Raw genomic sequence first — 23,508 nt, forward strand, 5'->3', positions numbered from 1 at the left:
GAATACCTCTAACAGATCCCTCCACTGTGTACAGGCTTCCAACAAGTGTACAATTAGTTTTAAAGGGTTATTAATACAAATACACTTATCACAAAAGAGTCCTTGTATTTAGTAAACAATTACTATTTACTGTAGAAATGTTTCTTACTAGAAGTGTATTGTTACTTTATTCAGCAGAAATTCTAACCTTGCAAGTGTTGCGCTCAATTTCACGTTGCCTCTTTTCTTGTTCTTCCAATTCTCTCTCTTTCTGTACCAATTGTTTAATATGCTCTGGATACTCATGTGCCTCAAGAAACTCTGCCAGTAAAAACAAAGCAATAGTTTCAAAAAATAAATTTTTCCATGGTGGGCAACATCTTCGGAATTATGGGTGTATTTAGTAGTTATCTTTCTTGCCCTCTTCCCTCTCTCTCCTCCACCCACATTTCCCACTATGTCCTGTTCTCTTTTTCATGATTTAAATGAAACTGAAGTCAGCCTTTTATTCCCCTTAATTATACATCAGCAACACAAGAAAATACTATTAGCACAAGATTAATATGCCAGTATCAGTAAGGGAAGCTTTGCTTTTGTAAAGAAATACCCTGAGACTGCTGACTGCACTTGAGCCTGTTTTTACAATGAAGGTAAATTCTGTTCTAGAAAGTGATTTAGCTGATAATAAGTCACGAGATATCATCTATATCGTGATACAATAAATATTCCACTTAATATAGATTAGTGTACTTCATGAGATTTTGTTTCATAAAGAGAAACAAAACCAGAATATGCAATACTTAATCAAGTTTTAAAAACATCAACTTTTGCAAATATATTTGTCTTGCAATCCTGCTGCCACCCCTATCACAAGGAACTGTGCAAATAACTTTTCAGATTTAAAAATGGGTTTGGCATGTTCAAGAAATCTGAAATAGCAGATTCAGTTTCTTTATTTGCTTGTTGAGGAATTACCATAGCACTTACAAGAAATTCTATTTCCAAAGACAGCTCTTGACCCAAAGACTTTCTTTATAGCTGCTGTTTATTTTTAAACTTCATACAATTTACAATCACTTCTTGTTCAGAATGAATAATGTTGTTTCAATGATTCAAATATTGAAACAGTATTTTTTTTGTCACTCTTAAGACTTACTACTTTATCGATTTGTTGATAAAAGGCTATGTTTTAACAGTACCTTTCTTGTGTTGAATCCATTTCAAAACGATATAAAGCTGCTACTTCAGATACTGCTACTTTAAAACCAAATAATATATTTTTATAACTGTACTGTATCATGAATTCTCCAAAACAAACAGAAGCCAGCAAAATTTATTTTGTGAGATACTTAAGTTTTCCCCTCCCTATACCCTCAAAGAAAATGCCACTGTTCAACTTTATGGAGAAAATAGTAGAAAAGTAAAAGAAAAAAGTAGGGAAAAAAACCATAGAAAAGTAGAAAATAATAACATGTCTGAAAGTACTCTATGCATGATGAAATAGATTGCTGCTAAAAATAAATGTGGCTTATTAGGATGTTGAAATGAGATGACAAATTTGCTCCAAGTATCATACAACACTTTTTAGAATAGACTTGGTATAGAAGTTGTTGCAAGTCTAATTTTCTTAATTTTAGGATTTTTTTAAAAATAGAATTTAGTATAAGCTTAGGGTTTTTTAATTTGTATTCAAAAAAACAATAACGCTTGTTTTACTCATCCTTGCACCGCCAATTCCTTTCCTTATTCTTGCTAATAGTCATCCTCAGTTTCTCATGGTGGAATTGAAAATTTCACCCCAAAAGAAGCAGTGAAAGGAAGCAGATAACCATTCACCTCCCTCCTTACAACAGCAGAATAAGATAAACAAAATGTTATTTTCAAAGGTCTTTTATTCCCTCTGCCACTGGACACATTACAAGCTGGTGTGTTACAAACTCTCTCAAGTATACAAGTCTTTTCTACACTTGCACGCTCTTCAAAAACAATGGGTATGCCCCAAAAGGAACTACACAATATGAGGTGCCAAAGGTTTCATTTGTGAGATTCTCCCCTATTAAGTAATGTGTAATTTCAGTTTACCAATTAAGAATAAAATAAATCCAGCTATCAAAATATTCTACCTACAAAGGATGATTTTAAGACTGAGAGCTTGAATCTATTCTTTGGGATACCTGACCTCTTGAGCATTTAACGAAAAACAAAAAACTAAAAAAAGGAGGAACGCAGAGGTATTAGAGGTTTTTTACCTGCTTTTGAAAGTTTATGTGGCTTCTCATCTGCTCAAGCTATTAGGAAAAACTATTCTCTCACAGGATTTTTTTTTTTTTGTGCTCTTCAGGGCATTAAAGTTCTAGCAATTGAACTACATACACTCAAAAACTTAGAACAGTCTACACTATTTATCAGCCTAACTTCAACCAGCCTACAGACTGACAAATTTCCCTTTACAAGGGCAGACTACTGAATTCTTCCTTTCAGAAAAAATAAATACAGCTTTGATACTGCAAGCAAATTAATTTTTGGCTCAATTCAATCAGTTAGAATATTAACAGAATACTTGATTCTTACAGGCACACTGCTGATGAAAGCAAGTGTGGCTAGTCACCGCTCTTCTGGTTTCCTTTTGACAGCTGTGCTTCTAACAAGGGATTAACGGGAAGGGGAAAGTAGCAAACTAACATGCTTCCTTCTATTTTGTTGTTAGTTAAAAAAAATTCTATTCTCTTGAACTTCTATTTACTACTGCATCATTTAGGTGTGCTCAGATTTTACATGAGAAACATCAGTGTTTTCAAGCAAATAATACAGTATTATTAAAAAAAATCTACAACAAGAGAAATCCTGGGAGTTTACAGTTAGTAACTGGAACAGTCTAAGACCCTATGAAATTAGCCAAAAACGTGAATGAAGCCTCCAACCAGACATTCCTGTTTTGCATCCAGACAGAAACTTCATCTTCCACTGGGACATATTTCAAAGATTAATCAACCTGTCAGCTATCACATGAGGCCAGGCATCCTCTAAGCCTTGGTGAACTAAATCAGAGATAAGGGGAATAAAAGACCATGAAATCCTATACTTGTTTCTGACTATGTAATTTACAGTACATTGTCTTACCTCCTAACTGAAACACAAACAAAAAGGGCTGGTTATAAAAGTGTAAAACTTTGTCATTATTAATTTCTTACATACTCATTTTTGAAGAAAGTAATCTTTTTATTCCACTACCAATCATGACACTAATATAGCATTACATTTAGTTTATTCAGTGTCACCCAGTATATCTGTTCTTCATTTTCGTGATATCCAATAGAATCTTACTAGTTAACAAAACACACTTACTTGCATTTCTCGTTGGATCCTTCAGTCTATATATCAGCATGTATGCATTTGTGGAGCTGGTGGAGAAATGAATAGTTATCTGAATTTATCAGACAGGAAGACAATATTGACTTCAAAAGTTGTGGGTTTTTGGTTTTTTTTCAGTAAGGAGCTATGCCATACATATCTTAGCAATAAACTAACCAAAAAGGACTTTGCAAAATAAGTATCACAGTATTTTAATGACCTAAAACAAGAGTCAGGATAGTTTTTGCAACTATTTGAAGGCTCTACTGTTAATTTTCAGCTAACACGTTAAGCACATGCATCTTGGCCATTCATTTGATTATGTCAAAACACCACCAGAAAGAAAAGTAAGGTTACAATACTACTAACCTAGCAAAAGCACTGGAATAATAGCCTCTGCTCCCGGAAGATCCACCATATGTTTTCTTAATATCTTCCTGAGTTATCTAACAGAAAATCAATTTAATGATTATTTGAGAAACTTGCACTAATTGAGATGCATTTATTCTCATTAGGAAAAATGGCACTATATAATTAACACAGTATTAATCATTCTACATTTTTTAAATATCTCTGCTTATTTGCTGACGGGAGAAAAATCTGTTTCAAAGTGATCTGCCTCTTCTTTTTACAATGAATGTAAACAACCTTTTTTTTAAGTAGCAACATCTTAGAAAAACATCATCCAAGTTCTTGATTGCAGTAACATTTATGGATACATGTAACACCTGAAATGCCTCAGCAGGACAGCTTTAACAGCACAGTCTGGGTTGTAATAGATCTACAAATACACTTCTCTAAGCAAGAAGTATTCTTCACATGTATAGAAGGCAAAATTCTAAATCCAGCCTGGCCTGTACCTGAATAAAGGCTTCTTTATGAACCAACTCCCCTTCACCATCAAGAAACAATCCTCTCCCCCAATGCACAGAAAACCCTCTAGAAATCAGTTAAGCTAATGAGTGAAACATATGTATATGGAAGGACATTAGGATGAGAAGATGAAACAAAGTAAATGCTTGAAATACCTGCACATAAAACCAGCTTCATTATATGTAAGTGAAAAATCACATGCAAAACACAAACTTATTGGTTCATCTATGAACACACAAGATAACTAAAAATACTATTTTTACCTTGCTAACATGCTGATCGTTAAAGCTGTACCACTGGTCATCACTAAAAGACTTTATACAGGCATAATAATGGCCACCAGCAGCACTTCCAGAATGAACCATAACAGAAAAGAGCTCATACAGTAGAGAACTCTGGAGAGAGAAGAAAAAGGTGTGATATATATTAAGTAAAGAAAAGGTAACCAAATTATCATATTAAAAACTTTAAAAACAATTACACGAACCCAAATATATAAATAGTTGCACATTACAAAACAGATCTGCCTAACAGAAATGCATTACTGCAATAGACACTGAACAAAATCAGAGCTCTGATATGCTAAACATTATACAAGAGTATGGAAGTAAAGAGGTATTTCCCCTTTCGTTGGTGGGAAGAGAGAAAGAAGACAGACCAAATGACTTCAGAAAAAAAACCCAAACCATGGAAACAGTTTTGAACTGGCTTAATGCATTACTGTTACTTCTTTTCTGTACAAGCCCTGAATTTGTGAATTCTTATGCTAGATATGTGTTAAACACATCTCCACACAAGAAACAAAGTAATGACCAACTTGCCTGTAGCTACACAGTTTAGGCTTATTTGCTATCACCCTTCTCTGCGTTCTTGAAGATCACTTTTTGCCCCTTAATGTACACTGCAAACCAGCAACACACCATTCAGTGCTTATCAGCACTCTGCCTTAATTTCTCTCACAGCACACAGAGTTTGCTGTCATAAAACTTTGTTTTCATATGTGAAAGGATGGAAATAAAGGGTACTAAGGACACACCTTCAGTGTTGTGCATACATTAAAAAATAAAATTGAACAATATTGACTCACACAAGTGTTACAAGAATTAAATATTTTTAGATTATATAGAGGAAATGCTCTGTAAATTCTTAACATATACTGCATCCATTATTAAGACACCCAAACCAAGGAGCTATACAACATGGCTTGACAGCTAGTTTGCCTTGAGAACAAGTAGTATGAATTAATGGGCCAAAGCTACTGCCAATACTAGGACATGACATTTGCGTTACAGATACATTACAACACTCTGTCCCTGTTCCAGTCAAGTGACTATTAATTTCTTTCTTTTTTGCAGCTAAGACTGACAGTATTCAGAACAATTATCAGAAAACCCTCTCAAATAGTTTAATGTAAATGTAAACAGGGACAGATGTGCAGATTAAAATGCAAGTCAGCCTTTAAATGTTTATGAAAGTAACAGTTACAGCCAAACAGCTTCCTAACAAGTCTGAATAAAAGCTATTGGCCAAGTTTCAGATGAGTTCACTGAATAACAACCCATGAAGTACACATTCTAGACATTACCATAAAACTCAAGATTTTTCATTAATTTTGTGTTGGCAAGAAAACTCAATCAGGTTTCTCAAAGATCTCTGTTAATCTTTATGTCCTGCAGAAAGATAACTGCTATCCTAGACTGACTTGCTGCTCAATTCCTTTATATGGACTCAAGATGACCGAATGAGTATTTAACATTTAGATGCACGGCGTCATCTATACAACCATTTTTATAAGGATAAGAAATGGATGGCAAAGACTGATCAAAGCTTTCCAACCTTCTCCTACTAAACTGCAAGACACTTTTGCACTCAAAGCTAGTAGGCCTTTAACAGCTGACCTCAAAGAAATAACACTGCTCACAAAACAGTCTTCATTTTGACGGTCTGCTGCCAAAACACGTTATCTAGGAATTCTCTGTCTGACAAGCTGGGAAGACCTTTATTCTTAGGTGACCTTCAAATCAGCTGCATGCTTTCCTTTGCTGTATTGTCAATTTTTGGAATTTGAATAAACACACATGCCCCTGTCCCCCCCAAATTATTTGTATTTTTTATCATTTACATTTGTGGTGGGTTAACCCTGGCCAGCAACTAAACACCCACCCAGTCAGTGGAACGATGGACCGAATCAGAAGAGCAAAAGTGAGAAACCTTGTGGTTGGAAATAATGACAGTTTAATAAGTGAAGGAAGGAGGGGAGGAAAAAAAATGCAATGATACAAAGGCATTACTCACCACCTCCCACCAGCAGACCAATGCCCAGCCAGTCTCTGAGCAACAGCTATTTTGGAAAGCCCCCATTTTTTTTTACTGCTGAGCATGACATTACACAGCAGGGAATATGGCATGGAATTTCACTCTGGTCAATTCAGGTCAGCCGTCCCAGCTATGTCCCCCTTCCAGCCTCTTGCCCACCCCTAGCCCTACTCATTACAGGGGCAGAAAAAACAGAGAAAAATACAGAGAAAAATACAGGGCAGAAAATACAGAGAAAACCTTGGTGCTGTGCAACACTATCAGCAAGAGTTAATTAACACACTGGTGTGCTGTCAATATCGTTTTAGTCACAAATCCAAAACAGAGCACCATATAGGCTGCTATGAAGAAAATTAAGTCATTCAAATCAGACCCACTACAACATTTTTTTAAACATACCTTTTCACTGCCACCTTTAGAAATTCTTTCTGCTGCACTGTTGCTTTCAAGGCAGATTCCTTCATCAACTCCATCATCATTAGAAAAATCATTGCTCATCTGATCACTGTGACAACTGCCTTCATTTTCAGCTCCACTATCAGTGCAACTCTCAGTCTGAGGAGACTTCTTAAAAGACATACATACTAATATTATACAACATTTACAGTTACATGGAACAAGAAATAACAATACGTTTGTGAAATGAGAAAATTCCACTCTGCAAAACAATGAAACTCCTCAAAAACCTAGAGACCTCTGCAATTCAGCTTCAAGAATGGACTTGTTTCTGTTAGTAACTGTCTTCAGTCCACCTCCAAGATCAATATCTTCTGGTCTTGTGTGCAACTGAATGGTAATTACCTGGTTTCATACTTGACAAGATTGTATCTGTTACTAGCCTATTCCATTTACTAGTTAATTCAATTAGATACCTGGAAGTCTGAGATCAGATAACAAATCCTATTGTAACATGGCCCTGTTCATCAGAACTGATTTGACTGGAAATATTTTCATTCACAAAGATTTTTTTCCATTTCAACTCATTGGACAGAGTCAAGGTATCACAGTAAGACTGATTAGTGTTCTGTTAGCTTAAAAGCAGGATTTACTAGATGAAATGCATTCATTGTGTTGTTGACCACTCAGCATATACATCTCTTACCTGATCCTCTTTCCTCTGGATAATTCTTTTGATTTTCTGACAGTTGTTAATTTTGTCTCAAGTTCTATTCTCCCAGATCAGTCTTCATTCTCATTTAGCCCCCCCCCCCCCCCCCCCCCCACTAACACTTGGAGAGGTATCAAATTGCTTAAATGGCATACTTCATAAACCAAAAGTTTGCAGAGAGTCAGAAAAGCCTCTCCATATGCATATCAATAACAGTATTTCTCTTATATGACTACAAGCTAGCGAAGTGACATAATGTTTTCAGGAATGGAATTAGAGAAATAAATTTAATCTCTAATGCAGAAGGCAAATTAAATATTTTGGTGAATGTAATTGCACAACATGAATTTTGGACAAAACAAGAAGAGTTAAAAGCCAGAAGGTACAAGTGAAGAATACAATTTTACAAATCTCATTTCTACAGCATACAGAACATTGAGAGTCAGAGGGAAGGAATGCATCATTAATATTTTCTGCACTAACCTCAGCGTTCAGAGTTTCATAACCTTACATCACGTCTTGTGATCAAAACAGATTCAGACACAAATTTAAGAAATACGTTTCATTCTGGATTTGCAGAATTAGAAGCCCTGACACCTGCACTTTTAAATCATTTGTGAAGATATAAGAAATCAGCAACAGCTTATTTATGGAAGCATGGAAACCCTACAGTGATCAGAGAACATGCTTCCCTTTCAATATAACAAAAACCCACAGGGACAGACTTAAAAACTTCAAATTAAAACAATGCCATGGTTAAAGAACATTTTATGTAGATGAATGATGTTGCTAAAACGGGTTCATTAGACCAACATTTTAATTTTCTTAATGCGAAACTTCAAGAAAGTTAAAGATTTTTCTCTGAAACCAAACACTTTACCTCATCTTCAACATCAATGAAGACACTCATGTCTAACTCCTCAGGAAAAGTCATACGATCATTGAGTTTAATTCTGTGCATAGTGGTATAATCGAAGTCAAATCTCTTCAGCTGTAATGTCAGCAGATATGGAAAATGCAAGAACCGCAGACCCTAAGTGAAACAAAGACAAGATTGTGCTATCATTGTCAGGACTGGTATTTACCAAAAGTAATTTTCGCAAATGATTTGGACAGTCTTTACCTTCCTTGCATCACACTTCTTCTTACATCGTTCACAAAAATACTGATTGGGGCCATCAAGGATCTCAGGCTGAATGAAAGCATGCAGTGCTTCTTCCTAATAATAAAAAGATGTTATCCAATTTTTAAAGAATGTTTACTATGTAGGTATAAATAAGAATGATAAATTTATAATAATTCATACAAATTACTTCAATTAAATCTACAACCAAAATGCAATTGACATAAAACTTTGATAGACACAGAGTTAGGAAAACATGAAGAGAAATCAACCTTTTCACCCAGCCCAAGGTTAGACAGTCAAACTGCAATTACTACTAACTATACTTCATTCAGTATTTGATGAATCCAAGTTGTCTTAATAAACGTATAATAGAAAATTACATTTACTCCTGTTATCTTGCACATCACATTTAGTCATGTCTGCTCAGTCAGCTGCTGTGAAAACAAGCTTATTTTTTAACCCTGCTTTGGCCCTGTTCTCCCAGAATTTGGAGATGATTCTGCATATGAAGAGGAGTTTTTCACAACAGATACCATCCAGTAATTACTGGAGTGAGGGGGAGGTGGCAGGAAAAAAACATTACTCGGTTCCTCAGTGCCCTGCCTGAAGACAGCTTTAGTCCCATTCTATGAAGGGACTTAGGAAACTACATTTGCAGGTACTACTTTTAAGAGAAAGGTGGGGAAAGGACAGAGGAAGGATACTTGAGCTTCACTCCCAAAGGAGTGAGAATCAGATATGGCCATCTCCTATAAAGACGGAACTAGCTTCCTGGAGTAAATCTTACAAGGCAACTGACCAATAACTGGAATTTTGTCCTCTGACAGCTGCCTAGAAGTTGTGTCACTAATGCTGAAATCCAGGATTTTAATCATTTCTACTCTGCTCCTCTCTACAGCAAACAATATTCAAAATACAACCAAAATTATCATTAGTCTTCCCCCTAACATAATTTGCAACAATGGTATTGCACATAAGTTGTATACACTTGAGAACAAACTTGTTCAAACAAAATTCACTATGAATACTGAGATGGGTTCAGTGAAGAATTTTACCCAGAGTTTTTAAAAGTTAAAACCTTTAACCCAGTCATCTTGCAAGCTGATAGGCTTTGGGTTTCTGAACTCCAAGTGGAACGCAGAAGCCTTCTGTTCACCTATGGAGGTGAAAACAAATACCACTTGCACATTTAGACATTCAGTTTAAAGCAAAGATGAACAGAAACAATGCTTTAAAAATTATCATGTCTTATGAAGGAGTGTAGCTGTTCCCTGAAGACTCAATAAGTAAGAGGGGTTTAACTGGGCAGAGTAAATTCACCAATTGTAATGTGGCTGGCACAGAACTTAAGATCACTATCTAAATCATGCTGTTTGATATGTCACACTTTGGGAGGAAATCAAGGATATGTCAGGTTCTTCAAAATGCCTCCAGCTCTTCCCTTCTCCCTCCTTTCTTTCCGAGAACTCAGGGAAGCAGCAAGAACAATCATAAAACAAATGTTTTACAAAAGCTCTGTTGCTGTTCTGAGTGTATTGGGTCTGGCTGAGATGGAGTTAATCTTCCCCACAGCAGCCCTCATAGTGCTGTGCTTTTTATTGGTAGCTAGAAAGGTGTTGATAACACACCAGTGTTTTGGCTACTGCTGAGCAGTGCTTGCACAGCATCAAGGCTGTCTCTCCAACATTTCCCCCCATCATGAGTAGGCTGGCGGGGCAAGATCTTGGGAGGGGACATAGCCAGGACAGCTGACCCAAACTGACCAAAGGGATATGCCATGCCGTATGACATCAGCTCAGCAATAAAAGCTAAGGGACAGGAAGAGGAAGAGGTGGCATTTGTTATTTAAGTTTGTCTTCTGGAGCAACTGCTACGTGTACCGAAGCCCTGCTTCCCAGGAAGTGGCTGGGCATCGCCTGCTGATGGGGAGTAGAGAATAAAATCTTTCTTTTGCTTCCATGCATGGCCTTTGCTTTTGGTTTTTTATTAAACTACCTTTATCTTGACCCACGAGGTGGGGTCTTTTTTTCCCCATCTCATTTTCTCCCCACCTGTCCTGCTGAGGAGGTGAGTGATAGAGCAGCTTGGTGCCACCTGGTGTCCAGCCAAGGTCAACCCACCACACTAGGAGAAAGGACTTTTTAGAAAGGACTGTATTCCAGGTGACAACTACTCACAAATGAAAAATGTGCCAAACTCAGCGAGACAACTGTACATTGAAGGCAGTCATCTAGCTTCACCATTTTCGGATCCAGCCAGAAAAACCTTTGAACAGCCCTGAAGTCACAGCTCTTAGGCAGAGAGACTCTCTGGACACGTGAAAACATTTTAGAGTCTGAACTGAACTACTGTCTACATATTCACTTCCTAAACACTACAGAGGCTGAGTTGTTTTTCACTCAAGGGTGACAAATAGCTAATGTTTCATAACATTATGCACTGAAGTGTGAGGAATCTCATTCTACGATGTAAGAAAGAAGTTTAAGCAAGTTAAGCTTGAAGAGAAAGGGCAAGAAATGGATTACTGCATTTTGACTAGTCTGTGAACTAGTTAAGGAATGAATATTCAGAGCTATTTAAATGAAAGCAAAAAAGTTAGTAACCAATGCAGAAAATACGAAACATAGAAGACATCACAAAATGACCACAGAACTATTTCTTATGAATCAAATGCCAGTTAAGACAATAAAAATACATTTTGAGTGTAAGAAAAAAGTTGCAATTCATGCATCAACATGAATATGAATGAATGGGAATATACAAATGATGGGACACAAATGATTATGCAATGCTTACAGACTCATGTGATGTGCAATTTAACAAGGAAACATACTATAAATTTTTACGTATAGAAAAATGTTATGATCCTTCAGACCCCCAAAAACTGAGTGAAGTATTATTACATTACTCCTGCAGTTTCACTGCTTACCACACATAGCAAGCTGTGCTTTGAAAAACCTGATTAAAACTGTTGAGAATTCCATTATTTTTGAACCATATGAGTATCTGCGTATTCTTCAATTCCTGTATAAGGAACATTGCTGTTCCTCAGGTTTACTCATTTATGTCTCCTCCAGTTTTCTCCTATATAATCTTTACACCAAAGTTACTTCTACTGATTAGGATGTTTCTTAATACAATTCCTATTCTGATGCAGCTCACCATTTTCTACTCTGACAGTTTACTCAGCAAACCCAGTGATAAAGCTTCTATGCTGCACAACATGTCATCCCCAACTTTTGTGCAACTCTGCTTCTAGAGGAAATGTTACCATTGAAGTTATCTTCACAGAGGTAACTATTATAGTCTTAGAGCTACTAAGCATTTCCAACATTCCCAACACACTTCAAAATATACCATAAAAGATCAAGCAATAGATTAGTATGACATAGGCTATTTAAACTTTTTATAGTTCACAGAATCAAAAGAACAATATAGGCTGAAAGACACTTCTGGAGATCATCTGATCCCAACTCCCTGCTCAAAGCAGGTCCAACTTAAAGCACATTGCTCAGGCCCTTGCCCAGCCAAGTTCTGAGTATATCCATTTTTTAATATTCTGACTATGAGATTTATAACACTTAGCACACTAAAATGCCATAACAAACAGTTCAAACTAATTATTGCCTGGCTAAAGATATTGTCTGGCACTTAGGACACACCCTTCTCCAAAAAAATGCATTGTATTATAGTTAATAGTATAGTCAGACATTTGTATAAAACCTGTGAACAGGAGCAGTAGAACATTTATGAAATTCTACACAATAAATAGCAAATAGGCAAAACTGTTCATGGAAAAAACTAGAAACTAATTGCCATCTCAGATTTTACAAGCTCATCTAGTTTTATAATGTCCAAAGAATATGCTCAACTGAAAATACAGGACCTTGTTGTTACCCATCTAGCTTAAAAAAAAGTAAATATCACATCATCCGTATTCTAACTGCCTTCAACAGTTTTAGTTTGGCAATGATGCCACACAGTTCACGCAGAAGTCCAAATTAATTTGTGCCCAAAAATGGTCTACTTGTATGCATACTTACACCCTCAAAAGAAGCTAACATACAAAAGACAGTGAAAACTAACACCACTTAATGAAACAGAACTGTACTTGCTACATCTCCAGAATACTTGTATAATTACTAGTCTTCTGGTTATTACAAGGCAATTTCCACTGTTTTCTAGTAGCATAATTTCAGCATGCCAGCTAGTTCCCCATTGCATCCACTCTTCTCTCAGCTGTTCTTCATCTTGCAAAATTTTCATGTTTTGCACTCAAAAAACCAACTTTTTACCTTTGTCTAATGCTGTTAAATTCAGGCATCTATACAAAAGATACTAGTACAAGAATCAGTATGCGAATTGCTGCTCCTGTTTATGTCCCTGAAAGAAGCTATATATTTTTATGTCTATATATTTCTTAAGAAAAGACTGATTCAGGTTTTTTTTTAAATCATGCCCTTGAACCATGCAGATAGTGTACTTCTTCAGAAACTATCTTGAGATACATACTGACATGACCTCAGTGCCCCAGAGATGCCCTAATAAGTTTGTAGCTATGCAGTCTTAGTACATGAACTTGGGGGATGGAGTGGGGAATCAGAAAAAAAATTTCAAAATGCAAACCTTAAAAACACCCTGAAGAATTTCAGAATTACTTCGTATTAGGAAAAAGAAAGCACAACATTATCCTTCCCAGTTATTCAATGTTCCCATGTATTTAAGAATTAATACATATAGATTTATCTATAAATGCAACATTTCAGGTATCTATATTTTTTTGGTAGTACACAATGTCGAACAGTGGGATAATACACTTTATGTGGCATTCTACGGATTAACCTTACTTAAAGCTCATACATCCATTCTCTCTTATTAGAAAGTAATGGAAAATCACTTACCTCTAACTAGAGTTCTTTGAAGGTAGTATCCTCCTTAGATCCCCTATCTTGGGTTGTGTCGCCTGCTGCAAGTTCCCTCAGGAGCTGACTAGCAAGGTCTAAAAAGTTTTACATTCCCTTCTATAAGCCCTATTAGCGCATGTGTGAAGTTTTTGATCTCTCGCTTATACCCTTTTACCTACACCTACTAAATGACCATCGTCTATGGATCAATGGAGGATACTACCTTCAGAGAATTCCATTTAGAAACAGGCGATTTTTCCCTTCTCCAAAAGCAAGTATCCTCCATATCTCCCCACTGTTGAACACTACAAAACTAAAAATTACATCTGCTATAGATAATACAAATGCAGGGAGGAGAATCAACTGAATATAATCAGAATACGAATTAAAAAAGCTCAAAAATTGAAGCATCAGTATTAAATTGCAACCATGTAACTGTGTAACAAAAATCTTAAACCTATTTTCCTCAATGTAGTAAACCCAGTAAATGCCGATTTACAGGAGAAATATCAAATACTACTAAAAGTAATCTGATATTCAAGTTCTTAATTGTTCAAGCTTTCTGTGTTTTTACAAATATACAAAGTCTTTTTTTTTAGCGTTCTGCTATAGACTTCTCTACTAAAGAAAAAAAATTCAATTTGAGACACATGTACAATGCATTGTCAAATGTGGAATACAACTACATGAACTGAATCTTTTTCATTACTTCAATAGATCAGAAAAATCTCATTATTGAATAAAAATTACAAGAAAAAAAATTTGGTTTAGGGAGTACTTCTAGAAATTAGTTTTAAAAGATGAAAAGGGAAGCCATCTACATGAAACATCAATCTATCAATGGTATGACAGCTCAAAATACAGCTTCAATTAGCTGGATAGTTCTAAAAAATTTTAATGCAACCTTAAAAAGAATTCAAAGGACTTTACTAACTTGAATCCTTTTTGAGATCAATGTCCCTCATCTTTACTACTTCTCAAGATTTGTATTTGAACTTTTAAAGCATGAAGTACTTTGAAGCTACACTGCAGTTTAACCTAATTCTAACAATTCTTAACAGAATTACTGTCAAGAATTACAGACTATTAGTGCTTAAAAAATATTGCCAGCATACAAAATACAAAAGGAAAAATACTTTATATGTAATAATCCTGGTAAGCCAATTACACAACAAGTGTTTGTTTAAAACAACCGTTACTGAAAGACTTGTTTGATTTTTTCTTATTCTTTCTCACAACTTCATCCATAGTACAGGTATTTGAAGCCACAACAGTGGAATTTCACAGTTCATAATCACTTCTTTTCACGGGGGTGGAAAAAAAAGACCCCCCAAAATCTTCCACAGATTTACTAAGCAATATATATGCTTGCCAACATCAGTAATGTTGGAGCAACAGTGATCAAGAACACTGATGTATAATACAATTTTTTATGATCATTAAATTGCTTGTTAAAAGCATATGGTATTTGAGAAGTGAACTTCAAAAAGCACAGTAACAACATGGCAATTAAACTAAAAATTCTAAGTCAACGTTCTGTTCTTTCACTAAAGTTTTCAACAATGCTATGAAAATTTAGCAGATGTGTCAATAAAGAACAACCCAAATAAAACTTAGTGGTCTCAAAAATATCTCGGGTAAATGCTGAAGATTTTATCAGGAAGAAAATTAATTGATTACTGCAGCCCTAAGGCAATAAAGTTGCATTTCCCCTCCCCTTATACATGCACCAGTAGGACTCATTGAAGGGCAAAAGAAAAAACAAAACAAAAAATAAACCAAAAAGCCAAAAAAAAAAAATCTTCTAGAACTTGCTAGCTGGTTCACTGCACAAAGACGAACACCCCAAGATGGAGTATCTAGGATGATACTTACCATGTAACAAATTATACCACTGTCGCATTATGTATTCTATGTGTGTATGGATGCACTATTAGTCAGCATAATAGTACACACCACGCTAGCAAACGCCTGGTTGGAACCATATGGCCGAATGACCAAAGGAATATCCAGGTAAGTGTCGATCCTCCAGCCTTCATAGCCACATTCTAGACATCTTACATAGTCCTTCAGTTTGCCTTGATACAGTTGATTTATAAGATCAGCCTGAAATAAACAGATATTCAACAGAGCTTTAAACAAATGAAATGTAACATATTTCCTTTCTTTAGTTTTACAAGAAAATGCCTCTTTTTAATTAAATCTTAATTGCATAGCTACACCATTAGAATACCATTCCCCACCAGGACATCCATCTCTTGATTTCTTGTTTTCCCCTGTCCCACCCCTGCACAAAACACATCTCAAATGAGCTTCTCAAGCCATGTTATATAAGCTTCACAGTATACTTTACGGTCATGTCTTAAGAGTGACTACAAAACTACCAAAATTGAAATTTATGTTTTAAAAACAAGCGTGGTCTTGCAGACATTGTTAACAGACTGATACTGCAGTCCTTCCTGTGTTTCCAGAGGTAGGCGCAGAAAGACAGAGGAAGTATTTGCCAGTCTACAAATCTGAAAATTGGCCTATAACAAGTTGGCCACTTATCAGAACACAGCACGTGTTATGAATGTACTCCTATCTTTCTCCTATAGTAGAAGAGTAGGCTTGAGCTGCGACAGCCCACAAGGTAGCCTAATAAATACTGACAGCGAGGAAGCTATCACAGAAGAGGAGTTGCACAACCACCCTCTGTGCTTCAAATAGACTAAGTATCCAGAGTTCAGAATATTCCCCTTTTAACTGGTGGAGGAAAACACAGGCAACAAAACTCTCAAGTCATACATTACAGTAGCTTAACTATTGCATCAAACAAGAAAACTGGTAACTATTGCAGACTTTCAATAACCTTGTTTTTAAAATTCAGTTAACATTTTTCACAATCATCCTTAAAAAAACCCAAGAAAACCCCACAATACCACACCGCTGACAATGGAAAAAAAGTTTTTATACAATTACCTGTTCTGTTTGCTTCCATTTCTGCTCCAAAGCGTCAAACATGACTCTACAGAGCTCCTGCACGTCATGTTGCTGCCATGCTGTTAGAAATTTAAATTAATCTTAATTAAAACAAGAGATGTTATTAGCCCCAATACTAACTGTAGCCTGAGAATACATCCTAAAAAGCTACCAATTTGTTTTAAGTCTGTACCTATTATTTACTACATTATTCATTATTGGGCCACTGTTCAATTCCACAAGCAGCTGCCTCTCAAGTTAAGTTAGAAAAATAAGCAGCCAGCTTGCTCACAATGCTTATACATAAACAAGAATTGCATACATAAGCAAGAATATGTAAAAAATACAGAAATGCTAATATGCACTGCCGTAAAATAAACGGGTTCTGACTTATTTCCCACTTTGCACATATTCTCTAAAACTCAATTTTTTTTTTCCCTTGTAAGTGTAAGGACACTGAAATCCAACTCCTTATCATCATGTGATTACTCCATGGAAAAAATCATAGAATCATAGAATCATTTAGGTTGGAAAAGACCTTTAAGATCATCCAGTCCAACCATTAACCTACACTACCAAGTCCACACTAAACCAATCAAGGGTAGACTAGACTAAACCATGTCCCGAAGTGCCACATCTACCTGTTTTTTGAACATCAAAAAAAAATCAGCAGGTTATAAAATCAGCAGGTTATAGGGCAAAATTATACTACACAAGTGTCAAAAAGACAAATAAAGTGTTTGATTTTATGGAGTTATCCATATTATTTTCTACTTAAATAGAATGTGTGCATTTGACATTTGTGATTCAAACCAGATGCAAGTTTCTCATAAAGAGCTACTTCTTTAAAAACAAGTAACAACTGTAACGATAGTTTAATTACAAAAATATAGTGCTTTTTACTTTAACAGCCTAAAACTCAAGACATAATTTCTTTAAAAATCAAACACATACCACAACAAAGTATCCATTTAGGCTATTTTGTTTCCATTGAAACAAAGTGGATTCTAATAATTATTTTTAATTATTCCAGCATTCTTCCCCCATCAACAGCAGTTTAGGCCCCTAACAAGCAGCTGCTGAAGCAAATCACACAAGCTTTATAGCTGCACATTACCCTCACTACTATCCCATCCAAAACTCCGTGTAACATCTGTTGTTTCAATTGCTCTTTTTTTGCTGGTCTGCAGTAAAACAAACAGTCTTTGAAGCTGGTAGGGGATACTCATCACAGGATCCTCTTCAGATTCTTCAAATTCCCATCTATTCACAACACAAGATATTTGACAATTAAAAATGCTTTGAAAACATTACTCAAAAAGGCATTTAAATCAGCATTTATTACATTTCAAGAGGTCTGCCAGATTACAGAGGTTAACCGAAGCTCTGTTTCTTGGGAAAAGTCAAATGGAATTCCTTTCCATTTCTGCGGTAAATGACAATACTATTCTTTAAATATACAAACCTAACACAAATGAATTAAATAATTTTGAAGCCATTCACTGCACAAATACAGACATGAACTGCACTTAATATCAAACTTGAAATTAAGTTTGATGTTTTCAAGATGGGGCAAATTCTTTAGAAAGCTCATCCATGCCACAACCAATAACCTATCTTAGTATTTTACTAAAAATCTGAAGCTTTTAAGCAAATACAGTTTATAATAGTCTATCGAGCTTGACTTCAAGTATGCTTTTCAGTATCCAAACAAGGAAATTTTCACAGAAGGAATTCAAAAGGGTGTCCTACCAATATATGCCAGGACAAATTTAAGAACAGGTTTTGATTATATATACTCACTTATATAACGCATTTCTAAATTCAGGAGTCATGAAAAGTGTTTGTAGAAGGCTGTTCAAGTAGCAAGTCATTGCTTGATTTACTAGCCCCACATACCCTAAAAATACAAGAAGAATGAGATGGAAATAACGCAAAAAGATGGGAAATCACTTTAAGAATTAAAACATTTGACAAGAAAATTCTGTGATACTGTTTATTTAAGAACCGCATCCAGCTGTTGTCATTTATTTGCACTATAAAAATTGAGGGAATATTACAATTGCTTGCTTCTGACAGCAATAGAGTAGTAGTTTACACAACAGAAATAATTATCCTGAATGACACAAAGCTATTTTAGTGATCATGAATTATGTTTTACAATAATAAGCAATATTTAATGTTAAATAGGGCACCAATGGGGATGTAGGTAACTGAATATTTTGATCGTTGATTTAAATATTTTACAGAAGAATCTAGAATTTAAGAAACAATTATGTACTAGCTTGCTTATTGCCTGATGTCAACTAAAAATATCCTAGTTATAATGTAAATATAATTTGTATCTGCACTGGTTTGTACTATCATCTCAGAACTATTAAAAAAAAAAAATCTCTGAAGCACCCATGCACATGTATCTAAAACGTTCTCCCATAATAGCCAATTAAAATAGTTACTAAAAACCAGTGTCGTTTTTATTAGCTGAAAAGGGAATTATTTACTTATATTCATCATCCTACTGTCATTTTAAGATTTTCTCCAAAATATACAATAACAGTTGGTAAGTAAGCAGCATATATTGAAGCATAGTGTAATAAAGAAATTAAATATGCCTATTTATACTCTGAAGTTCTTAGTAAGTATTTAAAAAAAATTCAGTTCCCTATACTAGTAATGAAAATGCAGTTACTCCATGCAAAACACAGGCATTTTCTGTGAAGAGACTGAGTTAGAACATGTGTATTTTATTTATTACTCTACTCTATACAGATCATCTTTTCATAGTTAGTTTAAATTAAAAAATGGTATGCGGCAGATAAACTTCCTTATGTCTCAAAAGATCTTGAACACGCATGAACTGGCATAATATGAACGTCCTCTTTGTGTCTGCTCAACAAATTTAGTACCAGGAGTTTGTCTCTTTACTGAGCTATAACTTGCTGTCTCCTCCTGCCCCCTGCGCAGCAAAGGCACCCAGCCAGCCTCTTGGGATCTGCCCCAGCACCTGTCTGCGAGGCAGAGCTGCACCTCCCTTCCAGAGGGAGTCTCCACTTGCTGGTGGGGGGCCAGGCAGTGGAGGATGAACCTCTTGGGGAATCGTGGTGCAGGCAGAGAAACTGCAACCAAGGGCTACAGGAGGAAGACTTCAGTTAACAGGCAGAGTGCCGAGATTTGGCAACAGCCCCTCTACAGCAGAGTATCAAGTACTCATTAAGCTGCACGTGAACACACAGCTTGAGGTGAATGCTTTCTGGTAATATGCTGACTACTCAACTAGGGACACAGCAGCAGATTAATACCGAAAAGGAGGACCCCTGACAGAGTTTGAATTGCACTGTCACAAATAAGAAAAGGATGGGCTATAGCTCTTCTGTTCACAAAGTGATACAAGAATATTGTAGAAAACGTGATGGAAAATGTAGTAGTGATGTGTTTTTTAAAAAATAAATTGCAATTTTTTTAAAAAATCTTGCAGTGCTGCTATTTGAAAATATGCTAAAATAATTACAAATGACCATTGCTTTTACAAGAGAGAACACGATACCTGTCTCCGATTTGCTCAGGACTGAAGAATAAGAGTAGCTTTGACTGACATAGTCATTGGTACAGCCACCAGAGCCTTCTCTTGGAAGAGGGCCTATAAATCTGTCTTGCGCACTGTCATCTGTTGCACCTGACTCCTCCTAAAAACATAAATACACTATTTTATGCAGAAATTAGACAACAAATTTTTACTGAAGCACCTACAAATTTTACTTCTTTCTCTCGTGGCTAAGAAATCATTTTTGTTATTATATCACATAAATTTTACAAAATTGCAGATATACAGTTACTTGAGTAACTTTAATTCTGCCCTCCAAGTTCTTAACCCCTTGAGAAATCGTTCTTCACATTAGTGGAAGCAAATGCTCTTTAGAATACCATATAATCAAATACACTACCATAATGCATACAAGCAAGTTTGCAATTTAGCATCTCCTATGTCTTAAGTTCTCTGCACCAAAATACAGAATGAGTTTGGGGGGTTTTTAAGGTATTAAAAAAAAATATAATTCAATATTCTTTCAAGAATCACCCTCAAATTCTGACCTTGTGCACAATTATTTAAACATGGGTGGTTTTTTTTTTTTTTCTTTGCCCTTTTTGGACAATTAAGTCCACAACAAAGGCTAAGTAGGCCAGCATTATGCTGACCTGAGAGCTGAGTAATAAAACTTAACACATCACTAGTCTATCCAACCCCTGATTTAAATAAACTGCAGCTGTGTTATCTTTCACTGCATCATGTATTTGAGAAATAGGAAATTTCAAATATTTTGTTATGGCAGACAGTTGCTCCTAGCACCACAGACAACTCTTCTTTTTATATATTTTTTTTTCTTCTTAAAGGTAAATTTGGAAGTAGGTAACTGCTGTTGATACAGGACTGCCATTTCTGAGAATTCTGTCAGAGTGGCCTAATATTGCTTTCAAAAACCCAGTGGAAAAGGATTAGGTATATGATTAAACCTGTATTGTTAAGACTTATCTCTAAATATGTAAAAGATTAATTAATTATATAACCTTAGAAAATTACTCACAGCAAAGCATTACATAAATATTTGACAAGCATGAATAAAAAGTGACAGCAAAGCATTACTAATGAAATTGGTCCTACTCAGGAGAAACCTAGAAGTGTAAAATAGTAGTCTTAGTCTGTTGAAAAGGTTCCTGAAGAAGCTTATTGTATGAAATAAACAGCCCAATCTTACTTCATTTTCTGATCTCACAAGACCAATACATAGAACATGCAACTCTCTCCCCCCAGTACTATAGCTTACATAGCTGACTGAAGATTTTACTTACCGGCATTATATGAGGCTGCTCACCATCTTTGTCTGTCAAATGCAGAAAGTTCTTCTTCCCTGGCTCAAAACCAGCATCGAGAAGAGTTTTGTCACTGTTCTGATCTATTGGAGTCTGCTAAAAAAAAAACACACAAACAACACACAACACTTTTTTTTAAAACAGATCTATACACAATTAACAGATTCTGTCCAAGTACATGGCTTGAAGTAGCTTCTGACACACTAAGATGAAATGAAAATAAATAATTATACACCATAAACAAAACATACTCATCATAAACACTGAAAGAACTTTGGAACAGTTTAAGAAACAGTGTAAATTAAGTATTACAGTACAGTTTAATACTTAGAAGTTGGCTAATCTGTTCAGGAGTCAAGGCTCTGGTCTACAAGTTTCTTGCAGAATATCAAACTATCTAGTGTCCTATATAGCTTGCATACACTTTTCTTTTTTAAAAGAAAAATAACCCAGTTAAGTTCAATAAGCATAAACATGACCTGAAATAAACGAACATCTATTCCTTAAGGAATCTTACGAAGTTTTCTAGGTGCATCTATAGAAATCATATTAACCAAAACCAATATCAATTTACAATAAAACACGGAAGTGATGTTAATTATAATTTTTTGTATTACAAATTCAAATAGATATAAGAAACATGGAAAGTCACTACACAGCACGCTTCTGCAAAGAAAACATTGCTCAAACAAGACCACAGGAAACAGAGGAGATTAATTATCACAGGTATTATTATTAAAAATACATACTGATAATGAAAACTAGCATTACATCTGAATGACTATATTAGTTTCTTTCATTTAATGATTAAATACACATATCAATTAAGAGCACATTTTGAGACTAAAATGTAGATATAATACAAAATAAAATTCAGCCAAATCAAAATAGTAGTGTTAAGTCTGCTCTGGTGCACCTACCACAAATTTTTACAGGAATTAAATGAGTACTACGCAATACAGATAGCACTTTTCTATAATGTGAAGATTTAAATGTTTGCTATCAAGAGGAAACAAAAAGCCCTTTTGCCATACCGTATCAGTTACATTATCTCCATTTCCCCACACCAGATCAAAAGTTCCATTCACATAGCCCACTTTTGAAGCCACATCTTCAAACAGCCTTTTAAGTGATGTGGAAGCTGGCAGGTTCAAGGTAACACGCTCATTTACTGTCTTGGAATTTGTGGTATCTTGTATTATACACAGCACCCTGGGTTCCTCAGCAGCACTTTCCACCTGAAATGACAGCAAGCAACAATTCATGAGTAAATCTAAGAACATTTTGGAGTTTAATTGAAAATCAAAACAAGACTTCCCCAGTAAAATATGGTATACTTTTACAACCTAAGGATCCTAAAACTGGATTTTATTTTTGAAAGCAGGCATAAGAAATTTAAGAGCCTTCCAGTTTTGGAAAACCTATGTAAAAACAAGCTCCATTTTTATATAACAAGAAGGAATTTGGATGGGTGGCTCCCCATGTAGAGAGATAAACTGCTCAAGTTCTGCACAGAATTTCAGCCAGTAAGCAGATAGAAGACTACTTCAAATCAGGAACAGACTTTCAAATTACCACTTAAAGCTCCTGTTTTGCTTTGACGTGATCATAAATCCTGCTGAGGTAGAAGTATACGTTTTGTGATTTTTAGGAACGCAACCCAGATCTGCAAGCTTCCAAATAATCTTGGAAGCTGACCATTAATGAAGGTGGCAATGGAATAGCAATAAAATTTTATGGACCCAGGTAAGCCAAGAAAATGGCAATTTCCCAACACTTTCCAACACTGAAACCCCAGGAAGTCAAAGATCTAAGCACAATCAATTAATTCTCTCAATTATCCAAAGCTGTAGAACAATCAGGAATAACTAATATTTAAATACAGGTCACACAAGAAAGCATCAGGTCAGTAAATGGAATAATTAGCCCCCAAGGACTCAGCCTTTTCAACTTGTAACACACAAAAAGCATTAGTAACAGCATGTCAGAGCACCCAAATCTCAGTCCATGGCTAAAGGGCACAT

At 35.5% G+C, this 23,508-nt stretch overlaps 1 protein-coding gene across 7 annotated transcripts in view; it reads right to left on the bottom strand.

Moving 5' to 3' along the window:
- Nucleotides 1-23,508, bottom strand: part of USP47 (ubiquitin specific peptidase 47) — a 56,059-nt gene that overhangs the window by 18,181 nt on the left and 14,370 nt on the right. For 3 of the 7 annotated variants that reach the window (XM_075713106.1, XM_075713104.1, XM_075713101.1), the window contains 14 exons: nucleotides 22,519-22,722; nucleotides 21,464-21,580; nucleotides 20,163-20,301; nucleotides 18,422-18,518; nucleotides 17,736-17,881; nucleotides 16,619-16,698; nucleotides 15,614-15,763; nucleotides 8,751-8,846; nucleotides 8,508-8,660; nucleotides 6,919-7,086; nucleotides 4,467-4,598; nucleotides 3,700-3,776; nucleotides 3,325-3,380; nucleotides 188-300 (listed from right to left, as the gene is read on the bottom strand). In XM_075713106.1, coding sequence (XP_075569221.1) covers nucleotides 188-300; nucleotides 3,325-3,380; nucleotides 3,700-3,776; nucleotides 4,467-4,598; nucleotides 6,919-7,086; nucleotides 8,508-8,660; nucleotides 8,751-8,846; nucleotides 15,614-15,763; nucleotides 16,619-16,698; nucleotides 17,736-17,881; nucleotides 18,422-18,518; nucleotides 20,163-20,301; nucleotides 21,464-21,580; nucleotides 22,519-22,722 — 1,728 coding nt within the window. Of the gene's footprint in view, nucleotides 1-187; nucleotides 301-3,324; nucleotides 3,381-3,699; nucleotides 3,777-4,466; nucleotides 4,599-6,918; nucleotides 7,087-8,507; nucleotides 8,661-8,750; nucleotides 8,847-15,613; nucleotides 15,764-16,618; nucleotides 16,699-17,735; nucleotides 17,882-18,421; nucleotides 18,519-20,162; nucleotides 20,302-21,463; nucleotides 21,581-22,518; nucleotides 22,723-23,508 lie in introns of those variants that run through there. The other 4 variants (XM_075713105.1, XM_075713102.1, XM_009488066.2 and 1 more) reach the window with 2 other exon arrangements.

This window comes from Pelecanus crispus, chromosome 6 (genome assembly GCF_030463565.1).
Source record: "Pelecanus crispus isolate bPelCri1 chromosome 6, bPelCri1.pri, whole genome shotgun sequence".
In the NCBI taxonomy this organism is placed as follows: domain Eukaryota; kingdom Metazoa; phylum Chordata; class Aves; order Pelecaniformes; family Pelecanidae; genus Pelecanus; species Pelecanus crispus.